The sequence below is a fragment of the Botryllus schlosseri genome, chromosome 1 (assembly GCF_051294905.1).
Source record: "Botryllus schlosseri isolate E-star chromosome 1, Bs_hap1, whole genome shotgun sequence".
Lineage (NCBI taxonomy): Eukaryota > Metazoa > Chordata > Ascidiacea > Stolidobranchia > Styelidae > Botryllus > Botryllus schlosseri.
In genome coordinates, this window is record NC_137236.1 from 35,419,003 (window position 1) to 35,438,686 (window position 19,684).

Below are 19,684 nucleotides of genomic sequence, written 5' to 3' on the forward strand. Positions count from 1 at the left end.
GGTGAGGTGCAGTTTCATAAACCGCTGAAAACGTCCAGTTAGAATAGAGAAACCCACCCTTGTACATTGGGGCTGTTGAATTCCATACCACGCATTTGATTGATGTCGAAAACGCGCACCTTTACCACAGGGTTGGCCTGTCCCGTCTGTCATGAAATAATCTTGAATATATGATAGTTAGGAATACAAATCAGACGCACTTTCGGTGATTTGTACTTTTCCATACTAGGACTGGTGTATCTGCCATCCGCTCTATTGTTGTAAACCATTAGAAAGGAGTCGTTCACATGCGTATCGTCAAACGAAGCATAAGCCAGGTATCGGCCGGATGAAGACCACCACAATGCAACATCTTGCTCAAATATCTCTTCTAAAATGTAATTATTTGCGTTTACTATACTTATTAGACGACATATCTTATATATCAATTTCGATCGGTAGTTCACTTTCACGGGTTTGCCTTTAGATTAATTAATTATGTTTTCAAAGTTGCGCAATGGCTAGCCACGGTAAAAGAAGGAATTACGATGAAAGTTATCTTGATCTTGGCTTTACATAAATCTACATGGCAATTGAGTGTGCAAGCCACAATGCGTTTAGTGTTTAGTTCTGTCAAATCAAATGAATGTATCAATGAAACCGGAAAGCTGATAGTTGAAAAATATTGACTTTTTAAATTTTTCTGAGGGGACTCGGTGTAAAACACTCTGGGAACCCGTGAAATCGATATTATAATGTCTTATCACCTTCGTACAGCCAGTCCGACAATCCGTTTTGATAAAGTCCGTGTTCACCATCATTGGTGAGGTTCTTCGCTTCCGAGTCTATTGTGTCTTTGTAATATAAGTTGCCTCCCACATAGTAAAGGATGTCGTGTGAATTGGGCCCGAATGCAACGTATCGGAATTTTACTACGTCGCGTTCGTGTTTGAATTTTGTCAGCGAACTAAAAGGAATTCAATTAGCTGCTCATATGCTGCTGGATTGCTTGATACACTGCTCCCAAATGGACCAACTCCCCATCTAAAGTACTGAACAACGAATGCTGAGACGTAATATTGCAATGCAAGTTGAAGAAGGGAGTGTTCTGACGTTTTTCGAAGTTTTGTTTGTGAGTTGATGCATTTGGAGCGTCAAACGAACTAAATACTTTCGCTGACACATAACGGCCCGATTAGAACGTGACAATTAGGGATTGATTCCATTGTAATGGACACGTGTGCCTATTTATCAGCTTTGAAGCAGTTAGAGCTATTTCAAATAGCACATGTTAGCGTGCATGTCCCATTTTGTGACATTATATGATGTTGTTCTCCAAAATTACAAGTCGCCTCGTGGCACACAGTGGGTGAATCACTGCTTTACAATATGAATCAATCAGAACCGTCTCTTCTTCAACGTAATCAAAAGAACGAAACTAACGATTAAATATATACAGAAAATGAAATGCGCTATTTTATATAGACGATTGGCTCAAACTACTTAGTAATATTTAAATGAAAACACACGGATAAGGAAATGCTGTCGCGTCTATTTACCGTTTTTCGATATCATAGAGATAATAGACTGAGTTGAAAGAGTGTGAATATACGGGATCACGATCTGTTTCCAGCAAAGCATATTGCCCGTCCTTTGAGATTTGGAAATCTTGAACGGATTGCTGGTTCTGCATACGGAAAGAAGATACGAAAAATAGATTAAGTTCGTTCGGTGGATGTTTAGGGATAAATTCGCACGCAAAACTTGCATGCACGCCCACAGGCAGAGGCTTGCAAAGTAGATACTGTTGGTACCCGAGTAAAAGTAGAGATAAAGCCATAAAGTACTGTTCCATCACATGCAGAGGTGGTCAGTGACGAAGTACTTACGTCATCTCCGAAAGTGACTATGGTTTATTACACTACATCCACTTTTATTTTTCCTTCGCAGTGTGATTCGCAACAACGTGAAACTATAGATAACTAACCTACGGATAGATACCCAACACCCGTCGTCACGCTTGCTTGCTCGGAGGAAAATACTGCTCAACAATCTGAACTCAACGTAATTGCCAATCCCATAGCTGACGACCCGAGCGCTCAAATTAAATAAAGCTGATCTTATTAGAAAGCTACTGTCGCACTGATTCCGAAAATATACATTAAAATCCGATCGAGGATATGGAACCAGCCCGAAATAGCGTTCAAAGTCTGAAAATCGGCATTGCTCCAGACAATCGCATCGACGCACCACAATGATCATAACAATGACCCTTGCGTGTCTTCGATTGTTCAGAACAATGCCAATTTTCCGACTTTGAGGTGTATTTCGAGGCGATTCCATTGCCCCGATCGGATTTTAATGTATATTTTCGGAATCAGTGCGACAGTAGCGTTCAAACAAGATCAACTTTATTCAATTTGAGCGCTCGGGTCGTCAGCTACGGGATTGGCAATTACGTTGCGTTCAGATTGCTGAGCGGTATTTTCCTCCGAGCAAGCAAGCGTGACGACGGGTGTTGGGTATCTATCCGTAGGTTAGTTATCTATAGTGAAACGAATAATGACACTGCAAATAACAGGTACAGTCGTCGAAAATATATTCAGCTACCGAGATACCGGGCTATTCGACGCGTCTCTTATGACAATTAATCGTAAAACGTCATGAAATCATCTCACAAAGCTATATTATCTTCTTTACGAAATCTAAATTATAAAAATTAAATAGCTATTGTTAGAAATTAGTAGAAGTGGAAATATATTAAATCATAAACAATTCTGAAGGTAGTGCAATCGGTCCGTGGACATATGAGCACGCGACATTTTAGCATGCGACACTTCGGCATGCGACAATGGGGCTTGCGACACATGAGTATGTGGGTTAAATGATTGGTTAGGGGTGGGTTAGGGATGGATTTATCGTTGGGTTATCGTTAGGCGTCGGATTAGGATACGGTTTTGGGCTGTAAAGTCTCATGCTGAAGTTATGCGTGCTGAACTGCCCCATGATGAACTGTAGTTTTACATTGTGTCGCATGCTCATATCTCGGGCAACCAGTGCAATCAGATGAAACATACTGGAGTGCTCCGAAAAGGGTGACTGTACTTCGTTACTGACCCCCTCTGCCACTATTTACTCTTAGTGAAAAGAGCGTGTATTTCCACCCGTGTACGATACCTGATGCACGGGTGTGAATTTAAACCCATGACACATGAAACCTGAACATATCTCTGACTTATACCGCAGTATATATCGAGTACATCATTTTATTCCAAATTATACATGCGAAAAGGACCGTAGGAAGGTATGCACGTAGGCACGTATAATATACAATGGTGAAATAATTCAGGCTCTGTATTCGTGTTCCACCCTTTTCGGCACTGTGGGTGTGAGCACATACTCTTCTCGCTGAGATTGTATGCTCCATTGTATCATTAAATTTATAATTACAATCACTGAAGCTGGAATCAGAATCGTCGGTGCGGCGTTTGGCGACGACAGTCTCATAACATCGCCCGTCCGATCTTGATATATACAGCCGTTGTTATTCCATAAAATCTTCGGGACTTTCCATCCTTCTTTAAAAATATCGGTCTTGGACAAGCTGGGGACGATGATATTTGGCGGGTCTGTTGGGAAACATCTTATCATTAGTGTCGTTACTTTCAGACGTGAGAACTATTGTCCAGAAATGGCGGATTAATGATATGCACAATCTTTTCAATTTACTACTACTCGCTGAAGATTACCCCTGACAAGTGTCAGCCGAAAATATTCGGGTTTATTTCAATATTGATATACAATAGAATGGACAATGATATTCTTAATCCACGCGGGCAATTTTTAATACTTGAAAGAAGGTTAGGGTATTAACCAAACATACACATTTACAACAGTAATTTTGCCAGAGCTGCGCCAATTTAATATTTTTACTCGAATCCAGATACAGATCCTGAATTCATTTTGAAACTTGATAAACCTAAATATTAGGGATGGTGTGAACGCGAGGTTCACGTTCGTGTTCTGTGTGTGAACCTCGGAAATTTAGAGGTTCGCGTTCACAACAGAACCTCGGTAGGTTCTACACTGTGAACCTTTTTCATAGATTACCATTTTCACTTCATTGTAACATCTTTGGTTCAAATTTAATATATTTCAACTGCGGGCCACTCTATGTATGGCGCTGGCAGCATTAAAAATCAACACTAAACGAACATGCACCTTGACAATCTCAAAAGTTTTACTTGCTTTGTTACAATAGTTTGCTCGAAATATCCAGCTCTCCGTTTGTGGATATTTAGTGACACTCTGCTGTGAGCTTGAGCCGCCATCACACAACATCACGAGTCGAATACGTGGTCAGCGAATGATGCTTATTCAACCAATCAATGAGATTGATATCGTTTTCTGATGCAAAAAATCTAGCAGGCGTTGCAGGCGTACGGGGTCAATCTTGAATTCATATCTTTACTGTATCATTAAAACCAAATCCATGCGATTGAGGTGTTGGCTACTGCTGTAGAACTTGTTAGTGGGGTAATAGCTGTAGCAAGTGGAGAAACCCGTTTTACACTCTGCTCAATATCAATGTAGCAATACCCAGACGCCGAATACATTGTCCGGTCTGGCCTAGACCTTCAAGGCGTAGGCTGATATTTCTTCGTAAGTTCTCATCGAAATTGTTGGCAAAGCGACGGAAGATTTTGATTTTATGGGAGCATTATATCCTTTGATTGCCTCAGTTGATACATTTAGCGGCGTTTACAACACCAATATGTACTTCAGCATTGTGGCATTATGTGGCCCGAGTCGTCGCTAGGTATCGCGTACAATAATATAGGTTATCGCTTCATTGAAAGATAGAGATGAAATTAGCAAAATGACGTCACGTGACGTCACGAGGTTCACGTTCGTGTTCACACAGAACTTTTCAAAAAGGTTCGCGTTCACACGAACCTGAACCTTTCAGAGGTTCACACCATCCCTACTAAATATAAACGTCGATATCACAAATGACAGTGACTCGCAAAATCATTGGGAATTTGCACGGAAATTAATTCACGGTACATTAGGAATAGCAAATTCGAATCCGCATTTTTTCATCCATTTCGTTAAATCCGTATCATATATATGCTATGATAAATTTTGTAACCACCTATCTCTCGCAACAAATGCACGGTCGAGATAGCCAACAATTCACCTCAGGTGCAAGTAGATGTACAAAATGAAGACATAATTTTAACGTAGTAGTAGACACGTACGGAATATATCACAACTGTCAACGCTGACCGTCCACAGACTTTTAAACAACGGATTAGAGCAAGGGTTCTCAACCTGGGGGGCGCGGGAGGCTCTCAGTGGGGGCGCGAGAAATTGACAAAGTCTGTATAAATTGTTACTAAACATGTGTTTCACAACCATTCTGAAAAGACGATTGTTGAAGATTAAACTTATTTCGTATTCTAGAAAGCTTGCCAAACTCAAACTCCAGCAGTCGCGCTGAACGGAGTATAGGCTGACTTCAACTTCATTTGATCAAATTTTTGATATTCTTTGAAGATTTAGAGCAATTCCTACGTGCAAGTCATTCATTACTTTATAAGTTTGGCAGTAGCCTAAATCTCGGTGCGCTATGTAGCTGTGGTTAATAGCTGGCGAACTGCACTGCCTAAGACAGACTTAGATGCAATATAGGTAGCCCGGTTTCGCCCTCAATTAGGCTATAAATCAACACAATTTTTTCATTTCCAAAACTGATCAAATTTAGCATGGCAGGACAGAACGACGCCGTTCTCTCTGTAGTCACTACCATCATCAGGATTAGTCTCAGTGCATCCTACCTTGAAAATAATTGATGTCCTGTTCAATGTTTTTTTGTTATTTTCAAACAAGTTTGGGGAAATTTGTCAGCAAGGTAAAAGACTCAACAACTGGAATGTGGATTCAAAATTGGTGTAAGATATACCTTATGTATACTATTAGATCAGGGGTGGGCAACCTGCGACCGTAGAAGGGAGCTTGTGCGGCCGTCGACGCCTAATTCAATTAGTATGTGTTGGCGAGAGATGTTATTTAATCTTAAAATTTTCTTCGCGCTCCGCGCAATTCAATAAGGATTCATTTTTCGATTTTAATGCAGTAGCGCCCTTTTTAATCTGAGCCGGAATGGGAATCGTCAAGAAATTACAACTAATTCGCGGCTCCGAAAAATTTTCGCGCTCCGGGCGACAATATGCACTCCCAGCAACTATTCATAACATTGCCACTCGCGATTTCGGTGCGTACAATAGGCCGCTGTGAAAAGTAGAATAGTCCGGAGTTCACTGCGAATGGATATGGACAGTTTATCATAGGTATTTTGCGTCCAGATCGTTCATTGCGGCTATGCCCTGGAATGCGGCCTTAGGCTACATAAGTAAGCGAAATGCGGCCATGATTAGCAAGAAGGTTGCCAACCTCTGTATTAGATGATGCGCTCTTTTTGACATGACGATAAATGCAAGGGGGGGGGGTCAGGGGGCGCGATATTTTTGACCATCGCCAAGGGGGGTGCGTGTCAAAAAAGGTTGAGAACCGCTAGATTAGAGTATTATACCTGGCGTGAAAATGACTACGGAGAATGCTACAATTCCAAACACGACCAGTATCACCGCGACCGCAATCAAAATCCCCTTCCAGTTGCTGTCTTCTGCGGTGCTTTTTGCCAGCTCCTGAATGAAAATATTTTAATCTGTGAAATCGGAACTAGCTACTCATAGTTTGATGAGACACTTGGAGGTACGGAACTTCAATATACAATTCGATAAGACAGTCATATTGAACTAAACCCGAATATGTTCAGCTGGTACACGCTAGAGGTCATCGTTAGCAACTTAGTGAATTGAGAAGAGCATGATATACAATGTTACAGTGTTATAAAATGTTATTCTCAATTCTCCAGTAGTTGTGTACGATTAGACTACCCCTTACAAGTGTCAGCCGAACATATTCGCGTTTATGTGAACATGAACGTTTTTCAATTATATCCAACCCGTATGCGGGCGAAATTCACTAAAATGGTTTCTGTTGGATATACTTGATATATTATCGTGGATATCCAGTTTGGTGGGCAATTATTTCACTAATATGGTTTCTGTTGGATATACTTGATATATTATTGTGGTTATCTAGTTTGGTAGGTAATTATGGCTCATGACGAACTGGCGAACAATACGTCATAGATATGGTCATGGATCATTGGGTAAGTAGTTTCCGTGACTTGCTTAGCTATCGAGTATAGTATGCTAGGAACTTGGATTTCTCTATATTGGTCGGAATAATATTGAAGGCGTGGTGTTGTGTAAGTAAGATCTCCTCCATTATTAGTACAGCAAAAAGAACTGATAAAAAGGGGAATAGAGACACTGACCTTGCGCCTATTCTTGCCCGACTGCTTAGGTGACCACATACTGTTGCGGCTTACTTGCGATCCCAATAAGAATGGGAAAGCCGGGAAGGATGAGACTTGGAGACTGAAGCGGGCTCCTGCTAACATGCTGTCTACCTTCGATTTACCAGATATCAGACTAGTGATATAAATAAATCGGGCGTCGCTGAAAGACTTTAGTACCTTGCCTAGTTCTCAAAAATCGTACATGTGATTCATACATTGGAAATGACACTCCCTAAATTGCGGTAAGAACAACGTTGCTGATGTATGACGTGTCTATTCTTATTTATTCACGAATAGCACTGGATTACATTTATTCAATAATCAAAGTAACTTATACTGGTTTGATCCATGTTCCTAATGTCAGTGTTTGGATGAGTCAAATTATGACTCCATAGCTAATTACCTATCACCATAGCAACATGTTTCTGTATTATAGATTGCTTAGTGCTACCAAACCTCTCATCTGATTTGAATCAAACATATGTAGTTTAAACGTGTCTATTTTTCGTCAAAAATTCATGTAGGCTTAGATTTTATCTTATGGGTGTATACGTGGGTTGGGTATTGCATCATATCAACTTATCTCAACTTTCTAAGGTTTGTTATAGCCTATACTTTTGGTAGATACTAGACTGAGGCTATAGTATTCAGTTATTATTGATATTATTACTGAAAGCATATTACAACTCAGCAACGGTGGACGACAATTGCAATAACGTAAGTAGGTTGCGTACGGTGAAAGGAATGTGTAACTCATTGCAATATCATATTAAAACGATCTATGAAATTTGTATTCTATGTACTTTACAGTATTCAGTTAGCTACGTAGTTTAGCTTTAGCAGTCCTGTGTGACCAATGCATTTTTGTGATATCATAATAAACTCTAGATACGTTACTCGTTTCAGAATATATAGGGAACCAATCTGCCCTTCGATCATCTTGCTGAAATCATGCCTCGTTAATCTAAAGTTTGACTTGACTTTGACTTGACCCAAGTCTCCTGCAATAATCTATAGTGACTTGACTTGAGTCCAGTAATAATGTGCAATGACTCAATATTACTGGTTACTTGAAGCTAGTGACTTATTACAATACTGCCTAATACTGCTATATCCAAAGTATTCTGTAATATTCATACATCGGAGCGATACCACATAGCTTTTCATTACAAGAACCATAATTAGTGAAACGCAAAATTTAAGCAACTTTGTAGCCGTTTACTGGAAGGTAATCACATCAAGCTCAACTGATTTAAGTTATTCCAAGTCTATGAAATAAGACAACTGATGACGTCAATATCAAATAATAATAATAATAATAACAATAATATGTTTTTGTAGTTTCTTGATGACGTACTGCTCATTCGCGGACGCCTATTGTACTTTCATGAACCCCAGTTTAAAACGCGTCTTGCATATGCTGTAATGACACCGTTACTACTGGCATATGATGCACTGTCTTCGACTACTGACATATCTAACATGTAGGCCTACCTCTTTAACACTAAACAGAATCCAGGAAGGAACTGCTACAAATTTTAATGAAAGTGCCATATACATAATCGGGTAATATGCAGAAATGGGAATAGTTGATGCGTTACGCTGAAGCGTGAAAATCCATGAGAATGCGATGGGAATTGTGGCATAATCCATGGGCGGTTTTAGTCCACGTCGCGAACGCGATCTATTAAGTCAAATTATCGTGTCCGCGGCCATGTTTCTCATCCATTTTTAATGCGATTGGCAGTGGGCGATCTTATCTAGTCGCGTCTCAGACGACTAAATAACAAGGATATTCCAAGATTCGCTCGCTCTAGAATACAACACAGGAAATCATTGGTGTTTGTACATAGACAGAGAGCAAATTAAGCAAATGAAGCGACATCCTAGTAGCCAATAATGGCATTTTTGGCTTTGCTGAGAATCGGGTGTAACTCCGTATACAAGACATATATAGCCGACGATTCAACGACAATGTTCAATATAACATTTTACGTCGGCAAATATTGCTGCCAAATGCTCAATCCCAGAAGAATAATCAATATGATCCTTCTCGATTCGCAAGTAGGCTAAGTCACATATGTACAGACTTGCTATGTTGTCAGAAGCACCTGGTCGTTTCAAATAGAGTCCGGCGAGACGTTTGTATTGTATATTGCATAACAGAGAAAGGATTGAATTTGAATTAGGAATTTCAGTAAAATAACTGGACGACATAGTTGTTATTTTGGTACTGATCTGGCTTTCAACACGCGCTTCGAAGGCGTCCCGAACTTCCAAGCGACTTTTGGGTGAAATTTAATCACAATCGCATACGTCGGAGTATTTACAAGATTTTAACCATGAGAAAGCATGCAAATCAGGCCATCGACTATTTCAAGTGTCATTCCAGTAGGTGAAAAAGAGTCAATATATGTCAATCCATACAGAGATATATCGCAGCGGTGTAGTGCGTTCTTTTGACATGTACCAGTTTTCTTGCCTTCGTAGATTGGTACGCAAAACAGAACTCTCATTCCACCTGTGGATTTGACCCGTTTTCATCCAATGGAATAGGCGTGGAAGCAAATTTTTGTACCAGAAAGGGCTGTATTATTGATTTTCACTCCACGATATGGTAAAAATCGGCGGAATATATGATTATCGTTTGCAATGCAGGATATTTTATGCACGAGGAACCACTGTAAACGTAAACCGGTAATTTTCCGGATTTTCACCAAGACGTGGGATGCAATTCAAGTTTGCCCATTCGTTAGTACAACATTCAACTTTCAAACCCATATAACAGTTCCTGCAGAGAAGCGCGTGGCGCAGTTTGCTAAGCGTCACGCCACCAATGGCAGTGGTGGCAGTAGATCCCGGACAAATTCTATGCCTCGGAGGATTATCTAGGCTCCTCATCGCTAACCTCGCTGCGATTGCAGTGTATAAATAATACCAGAGTATAGGTGAGCCGAGCCAAAAAGTCGGCAAAAAGGACTCCAGATACGGACGCACGGAAAACGAGAGGGACCGATGGCGGGAGAGCGCGAGCATGGAAGTCCGCATGACAAAAAGACGGCAAAAAGAAACCGATGTTAATGAAATTACCCTGCTGGGCGCAAATAACATGATACGCGATAAGCGCCGATGCTGTGAATAAAGCAAACAAACAAACCAGTTCGTGTGGATGATCCAGATACACCCGCTCTTATGAGGGCATGTGCTGTGTGCATTCACGAAATAACATTTGTTTACGTTTAAAACCTCAAGAAACAGCAGAATACGATACATGTAAATATAGCCCACCACGTGGCATTAACATGATCTCTTTTGTACGACTGCATTTGACTCACAAACCACACCTCCGCATTGCGGGAATGTGGAGAATCAACCATCATCCACCCATTTCGTTAACATATATATGTTCAACTCGGAGCTTATCCGAATTAGACTACAATTCGAATTATAGCTACACAGCTTTTACCAAATTAGACCAGAATTAAAAGTACTGAAATGGCGAAAATTTGAAAATTGAGTTACATTCCGGATTTAAATAAAATTTTATTCACTTTATATCAAAGCAGAGTTCATTCTTATAAGCATGACAGTGACAGTGGCCCGTTTCGCACTATTCAGTTCTCTAGCCAGAAATACACGACCGGGAAAGCCAGAAATTAAGTTAGAACTAAAGTTTGTTTGTTTTATTGGCATAATTGGCGCTTGTAAACACTCGGGTCATTTGCGCCCGCACAGCAAATTTCGTAAGGTATTTTTTCGCTTTTTTCTTGCGTCATTTTTCCGGTCTTTTGCTGCCTTCTTTCCAGAGTTCGGCTCTGGGCTTTACAAGGCGCTGTGCAGCCTATACAGCGGGATCGGCGATGAGGAGCCCAGATAAACCTCCGACACATAGAAACATGGCAGAGCCGAGACTCGAATCAGCAACCATTGGTGTCGTGACTGCAGTGTTCAACCAACTGCGCCACTCGCTTCCCCTTAGAACTACAGTAAAAGCATAGCAACATTTCAAAATTTAGATTAGAATTATATTACCGACATTGCCCGCTTATTAGTCTATTAATTGAATGACTGGTTCAACTGATATGACCATGGCAATAGCAACAATGACATCAGATAATATATCCACCATCCGTCACCTTTCCTGTCGGCATCCCCACGATCAAGGTGTCGTGTCTGGCCGCAATGCGACCCGCAGTATGGCGGCGGCCGTGTCTCGGAGCTGTAGGAGCGGCTGCAAAGGCAGGTGCCACCATCACTCTTGAATTAGCGGCCAGCATATTGACGATATGGAGAATTCAAGTAGGTGAGTATCGCTACGGTAGGCCTACTTCAACGAAATACGGTATAGGTGTTGACTAAACGCCAACCCATGTCTGCCATACATCTCCACGGTGTGATGGGAGCAAAGACGTATTCAGGATGACTATTGGGGCTGGGTGAGAGTGGATGATTTTATATAATGTAGCGACGTCATTGATATCAATTGTGATCATGTAAAAATGAATAAATTCACAATGTCGATGTCGAAAAGTCAGATTAGACATTAATACCTTTCGCCCGCTTCCAGAAGTCATACGTAGCGAAGTACTTATTCGGAATACTCAATAGATTTTGCCTCCTTGGACTACTCTACTCAAATAATGATATTTTTATACTTCGCCTACTTCAATTTCACAAGATACTTAGGCTAGTTGGCAATTTGCTTTTCACAGATTAGATTTTAAGTATAAAATGTAGTTTTGTGACATGTTTACATCACTTTTTCGAGCGAAATCATGTTAACAACTGGTTGAAATAGCCCCTGTCTGAATATATCGCCGACAATTGCAACTATTTGTTGTCCCGCTAGTCATTTAGTGTCAATGGTAGAGTTGCACACTACCATTTTGAAACTAGTCACCTCCCACCAACTGCTAATAGTATGCGTCCCGTCGTCCAAATTTTCTTTTTGAAACTACGTATTGAGTCGTTTTGGCATATCTTGGAAATCGCTGTCTCTATGTGTAATTGAGTATACATTCAAGGCGCTACTTCTACTTGAGTATCAACGTTGACTCATTTGATCACCTCCGTTCGCTACGCCCCTGGTTAGGGCGTACAACTGGATGATAACTGGACCGGGTGATAACTGACAACAGTTCGGAGTACATCAACAATGATATTGAACCTAATCCCTCCTTTTCGATAAATAAATCCAAGTCTAATCCCCAGTTTAAAACATGGGTTTGATTTCTCCCTGGGGAAAACGCAGCTTTTGATGGTATCGCTCTAAATCGATTCACGGGTGTCAGCATCAGCCGGAAATCGGCCGTAACCTCTTGGGAATTGAATCCCAAACCGGTGGCTCGTGAATAAATCGTGAAGCCTTGAAGGTGACACTGACAATAAATGAACTATTTACAATGAAAGCTATCGTTGTTTGGGCAATGGACAATACCCGCCATAAAAGACAACTGAATGGTGCTACATAACATATTTAACGTAATATAGACGATGGTATATACCCCCATCGAGCTTAGTGACGCATAAACGTAAATCCCGTACAACATCTCGGTAACCTCAATTGTCATAATTCGTATACGACCACGATGCTGACCTTCGCCTAACAACACGAATGCCACTGCGATTCTACACACCGAGTCGAAAATCCAGCGATCTATTTATTGTTGGTTGACGCTAGAGCGAATTAAATATTGAACAGGCTACGAAAGAACTGTAGGCAAGATTGGAGATGGGGATGTTGCCTTTTTGGGATCACGTTACCCTACCTGTAGATGTAGCTAGTGGCGAAAGTCCAACGAAATTCCGAATTGTGATTATCTATTTTATATGTCCATCATCATCAAATCGCATTTATTCGGTAAAGTATCGCGTCGGGCAGTGATGGGAATAAATTATTCATGTTACGACACCTTGCGAAGATTTGATATGGATGGCGCGAAACGAGAGACGAGTCTGGCGTGACGTAATTAGTTGTTTTGTCGGCCCAACACATGGGTTCTCTCTCTGGCGGTATGCAAGCAAGGCTTTTCATCGCTCCTCTTACAGTTGTGAGCAAGGTTTCTAAAGCATGTGCAATGTGCATGATGAAGAACAAGTTCCGTGCCACTTTTTATGAAAATAAATTATGCGCGTGTGCCTTTCCAAAACATTTCCAAGAATAGCTGTTCTCTTGAAGAAGTATCAAGCTGATCAATCGCATTGAATGTGAGAAATTATGTTCGAAAGTAGGTATACAGTTTGTCGTGTTTAATTGCGTGTACTAGATGCTGCATTGTCTTAAAAGGTACGCCTTTATGCAGATAAATCAAAAGGGCAGGACACGTTGTTAAAAATCTTTTAGAACCAATGGACTGCCTCGATAAAGCGTGTTAGAGCGACATCTTCCGCGTGAGACTTGTGGCGAATATCGCAAGATTAGAAAATCGATACAAAAGGACAACATTCTTCAATATAAAGCTATTGATTGATAACATAGGATACTTTGAAGCGCCTTTGTCGATGATCTACAAACAAACGTACATACGCTATAAGGAGAGAAATGAGATATATCTCGACAATTAAAAATAAAATATATGAATGGAATATGTACCTTTATGGGGACATCAGCAAACGAGTGGTCATCGAAGCTTAATATACATTTATTCAAGATGGATATGGAAGGAGATCATGGAATAAAAAACATCTTGGGGTATTTATCATATTTTTGGTGAATCGTCACACGCACACACATACACAAACACAATGCACAGATATATACAACAGTTTGCGTTGGTTAGGACATCGTTGTATTAAGACTGATCAAATGACCAATGACCAATCTGTGTACTATGTTGTAAGGATTTGATTCGGGTTTAGGTAGCTCAAAACGTGTTACCAGGAACAGTAAATGAGTAACAAACGATCTCATTTTCGAGTGAAATTTTCTGGAGACGATAATTGTACTTTTCCATGCGTTCTAAATGGCTCATTTCACAGCAACTACCGAGCAGATTTCCAATATCCCGTTCTGTAATCTTTGTATGTTCGGAATGTACCATTCCTTCCGTAATGTTAAGTCCGTATGAAACTAACCTAGAGTAATTCTGATATTTACCTTACGCCCAGTGCCAACGCGTTTTAAACCTAAACCGGAGTTTCAACTGCGACTCATGTGACATTCACATCACATCCCTGTGTGGTCTGGAATGGGGATGGTGTGAACGTGAGGTTCACATTCGCGTTCTATGTGTGAACCTCATATATCTAGAGGTTTGCGTTCACAAACGAGCCTCGGTAGGTTCTGCACTGCGAACCTTTTTCATAAATTACATGCTTTGGTTGAAATTCATTGCATTTCAACTTAGGACCACTCAATGCGGTGCTGGCAGCATGAAAAAATCAACACTAAACGGGCATGCACCAATCTCAAAAATGTTACTTGCTTTGTCATAAAAGTTTGCTCGAAATATTCAGCTTTTTGTTTGTGAATATTTGATGACTCTCTGCTGTTAACTAGTCCCGCAATCACACAACTTCAAGAATACTCTGTTGCGCCGATAGCAGACGATATATATAAACGTAAGATCTTGGTAGCTTTCTCACTCTATTTAACGTCCACTTGCGAATGATTATAACTTTATTAGTTACACGAGCTTTCGGAGCGCCGCTCCTTCATCAGGCTTTCGCTTTGACACCTGGATGAAGGAGCGGCGCTCCGAAAGCTCGTGTAACTAATGAAGTTATATTCATTCGCAAGTGGACGTTAATTAGAGTGTGAAAGCTACCAAGATCTTACGTTTATAACTTCAAGAATGAAATACATTACACGTAAGAGGTCAGAGAATATTCAACAAATCAATGCAATTGATATAAAGAATACATCGTTGTCTAATGTAAAATATATAGCATGCGTACGAATTCCATCTTTATTTTGATATCTTTGTTGTATCATAAAAACCAAATCCGTACGACGGGGGTGTTGGCTACTGTATAACATGTTTACGGGGTGATATCGGTAGAAAGTAAAGAAACTGTTTTACACTCTGCTCAATATCAATGTAGTAATAGTCAAACGCCGAATACAATGTCCGGTCTGATCTAGACCTAAGGCGTAAGCTTATATTCTCTTGCAAGTCATCGTCGAAATTCTTGGCAAAGCGGCGGAAGATATTGGTTCTATGGGATTATTATAGCATTTGATTGCTCCAGTTGATAGCCTACATTTGGTGACGTAAAAAGTCAGAATTGTGTCATAATGTGGCCGGAGTTGTCGATGTATGTATCGTGCATATTAATACCGGTAAATCACTTCCCTAAAATGTAGGGTTGAAATTAGCAATATGACGTCATGAGACCTCAGAGGTTCACGTTCGCGTTCGCACGAACCTCAGCCTTTCAGGGGTTTGCCCCATCCCTAGTCTAGAAGTCGCCGACCATATGCCGAGATTGTTTAGACGCGAGTTCCGAAATATATCTTGGCAAGAGCTCGCGTCTCAACAAAGTAACAACGTTGTTTGAACTCAAGTTCTAGTTCAAAAACGTCAGTGCACTCGGTCGGTACATGCTCTGAAATCACATTTAAACATCAAATTCTTACCATAATTCGGCCACACAAATTTGGTTCCCTCTTTTTGTCGTCATCATTTGTTTTAATTTCAGCCATCCGAAAGTGAAGGATTTCCACACAGGCACAAAATTCGATATTAAGTTGAACTCTAGAAGGTTTCTGTGTGTGACTGTATGCGTATTTCCTGATGGATAACTACAAGAATAGTTTTGGTAATTTAACGTCCATCGTGAGTTTCCGGCAAGCTATAGATATCCCTTCAAACTTCTAACATACATATTCTAGACTTCTAAACTTTATTCCGAAACCTTTCGTAAGGTGAACATATACTTATGAGTTATACCCGAAACCTGTTGAAGCTGTATAATTACTATACATTTTTACCAAAGCAAAGCAGTGCGCTATGCACAATACTGCGTCTTTACTATGCGACCTGGCTTCTCTCTCTAATAAATGTAAGGCAAACTTTTCAATCTGCAGAGTATGATTAACACTTAAATCGCTGGCGACTGTCACTTTGATCATACATCTTATGATTTTAGTGATCCGGAGCTTTTATGGGAGCATATGGTCAGATGGTAATGAGATTCGTTAGGCATATTTCGATATCGAAATGGATCTTGACGGATATATAGGTCGGCGGAAAGTAAGATTGTGGTATGCACAAAAATCGATTTGATTGATATGATTCAATATTCTGATCTTCTTGCTTTCTTGCTAATTAATTATGCCGTGAAGCAAAGATAATGATCTGATAATTGGATCGTGCCATAGTGTGTTCACTGTTCACGGTAGGATCGAGACCTACCATTGACAAAGCATACGTGTTTTTACCTTATTACGGTATCAACTACGAATTCTTTACTCTGTTGCGTCGCTTGCATACTGAATATATGATATTCGCCGGCTCAACGGTTCGAAATGTGTGATTTTCATTGAACTGCAACGCTGATGCTAGTAAGGTGTGGCGTCTGTTGCGACTATCTCTTGGAGACATTGTTGAGTCACTATCCACGTCAAAGTTGTGATAATAACAATTTATAGTAGCGGTTGCACGGGACCTTTCAATTAGCTGCTTTAGCTCACACCCAAGATTTGACTTCATAAAACATCGTATATATATATTGAAGTTACATGTGCTGCCCCATTCAATCACCACAGCAGTTTATAGCTATTGATACAATTCGGCTATGGGTAGGTATGTTACAGTTACTCGTGATCGAATACAGATTGCTTGTATTGGGATCTGGACACCCCATTTCGGCCTTATTCTGAAAGAAAAAATTATTCATTGTGGCAATTTTATCGACGACTTACAGGTTTGTTTGAATATTTCGCAATAATGGCATCAATCCCGAATCATCAAGATTCGTAAATAAAGAAGCGTATACGTGGACTAGATTGCGATTGATCTGAACGTCCTGACTCGTAAAACCACGGGCGACTTCATATGACAATCCTAGTGCCTTAGCATCGCACAGGAGAACAGCGATCGGAGAATAGCTATCTGAGCATGACATATAAATCATAACCTACGATTAGAAACATGAGTCGCCCTGTTCGTGTCAATTCTAATCTTTCTAAAGCTACCTAGCTTACAATACAAGTACAATGAAATCAAATATATAGACATCCGAATGTGCGGAATGCCGTAGAGACTTTTATCGCTGGAGGCACGTCATCATAATTCGAATACTTTTTAGTGGTAACGAAATCAGGACAAATCCCAAGTGGTGGCATTATCGTGAAAATTGAAAGTGCATGAAATAAATTATTGGATTGTCTCATGCTGCTGCGTATATTTTCGGTATACTCGGGTCACACGCATTCTGCGATTCTGGAATCAATGCATCCCAATAATGAGCCTGTCACAGGTAAGAAGAAGCTTCGGCCCTTTGCAATTAAGATAGTGCGGGAACAGATAATTGCCTTACAGGTTTGTAATACATGGTAAGATATTGCGCCGTGTTGATAGTCACCATTGTATTTGGTGCATGTATCATTCATAAGTATGCAATTAGGTCGAGGACATATTAATGGAGGCAAGATTTAGGGGAAGCTGTTACGTTTTGAATTCGGCAGTTGCATTCGTGAAATATTAATAATTTGGATTATAGGTTTGGTGGTATTTTCACTCCGGCGATGTTCTGACGCGGCGATTAGTTCCATTTTGAACTATACTAATACCGAATATGCTCATTGTGCATATCTCCACCAGAACCCATTATCAATAAAACGTGAACATTAAAACTCTCGTTAATTGTGTCTTGTCTTTGCTACGTGCGAGGCATAACTCTCTCGAACCAGGTTCTATACCAATACCGAGAAAACCATTACCTAGAATGGACATTACCGAGAATGCCATTACCGAGAATGGACATTACCGAGAATGGACATTACCGAGAATGGTCATTACCGAGAACGGACACCACCGAGAATGGACATTACCGAGAATGGCCAAGGTCAAGAATATAGCTTACTGGGACTGACCTTGTCGAGAAATTTATACCTGAGCATCGATACCGAATGTGGCAACGCCGTGATGCACTCACACGACCTGTACATATGCATAACATGCCTGCATTGCATATATTGCATTCTCGGTAATGTCCATTCTCGGTGGTGTCCATTCTCGGTAATGTCCATTCTCTGTGGTGTCCATTCTCGGTAATGTCCATTCTCGGTGGTGTCCATTCTCGGTAATGGCATTCTCGGTAATGGTTTTCTCGGTATTGACCGGACACCCTCGAACCAAGCCTCTGCGCTCGGAAACTTTTAAGTCGCGGCACACCTCTCAAGTAGCTCGCGTATCCTACATATCACCCCATTTTACGAATACATAGCACTAGCTGCAGCATACATGCTGTTGTTTGTAGTATTCATGGTGTGTGTCGACTACTATGGTCATTTACACCATGCCAATATTCAATATTTTTATTCCGTAGCTGCCGACTTGTAGCCATGCCCACTTCTAGGCTTTTATAAGACACCGCTTACACGGATGAGATGGCTAGGAGGAGCCTAGATAAACCTCCAACACTTTGGTAGGAATTAGGTGTAGTCGACCTCGGTCGTACTCGAACCTGCAACCCATTGGTGTTGCAGCTGTGGATTATACCACTACGTTATCTAACCACCTAGCTTACATGCTGTTATCGTCTATATCTCTACAGAGTTATAAATACACATCACGTAAAAGGCGATGAGTTCGAAAACTCATTTACTTACCATGGATTTACAAGTCCGATCGTTGAGATCTTGCTGCTTGCCTCTTCCGGCATGTTGCGTGCTGAGCATTACTCTCTTTCTAGAACTTGAACTTTGAAAATTCCAAAATCAAACCATGTTTTTATATAACCTATACGACAGGTGAGGCAGCGATAATTTTCTGAAATATAGCGAAATATGATTGTGAAAAGTATGTTTTTTACCCCAGTACTTTTGATGTAAGAACATCAAATCCTAGCTGAGAGTTTGGCTCCGACATATTCTCAAGGTAATAGTATCGTCACGACAACAACAGTGGTGCTGATCGCCGCGAGAAGGTGTCGGTATGATGATTCAAGTAGTCGAATCAAAACTGAGTATGTAACTTTAATGAATCGATTATTTCACGGGTTCCAACCATCGCATATCGTATACGTCTGCTATATCGGGTGGTATTCGTCCGTGTGCTCATACAATATGTTTTTCAGAAAGTATTCACACAATTATGGCATTATGCA

The 19,684-nt window shown here is 40.6% G+C and overlaps 1 protein-coding gene across 5 annotated transcripts in view; it reads right to left on the bottom strand.

Moving 5' to 3' along the window:
* LOC145448288 (inactive dipeptidyl peptidase 10-like) overlaps positions 1–19,359 on the bottom strand; it is a 28,190-nt gene extending 8,831 nt beyond the window's left edge. For 2 of the 5 annotated variants that reach the window (XR_013917863.1, XM_080326659.1), the window contains exons 1-7: positions 11,548–13,032; positions 6,575–6,689; positions 3,430–3,608; positions 1,539–1,666; positions 747–946; positions 201–370; positions 58–146 (exon numbers count right to left, since the gene is read on the bottom strand). Coding sequence is in view for 4 of the 5 variants with exons in the window: in XM_080326659.1 (XP_080182785.1) it covers positions 58–146; positions 201–370; positions 747–946; positions 1,539–1,666; positions 3,430–3,608; positions 6,575–6,689; positions 11,548–11,688 (1,022 nt within the window). In the remaining variant the exon portion in view is untranslated. Of the gene's footprint in view, positions 1–57; positions 147–200; positions 371–746; positions 947–1,538; positions 1,667–3,429; positions 3,609–6,574; positions 6,690–7,387; positions 10,856–11,547; positions 13,033–15,989; positions 16,387–19,187 lie in introns of those variants that run through there. The other 3 variants (XM_080326681.1, XM_080326687.1, XM_080326671.1) reach the window with 3 other exon arrangements.
* Between the last annotated feature and the right edge of the window lie 325 nt (positions 19,360–19,684).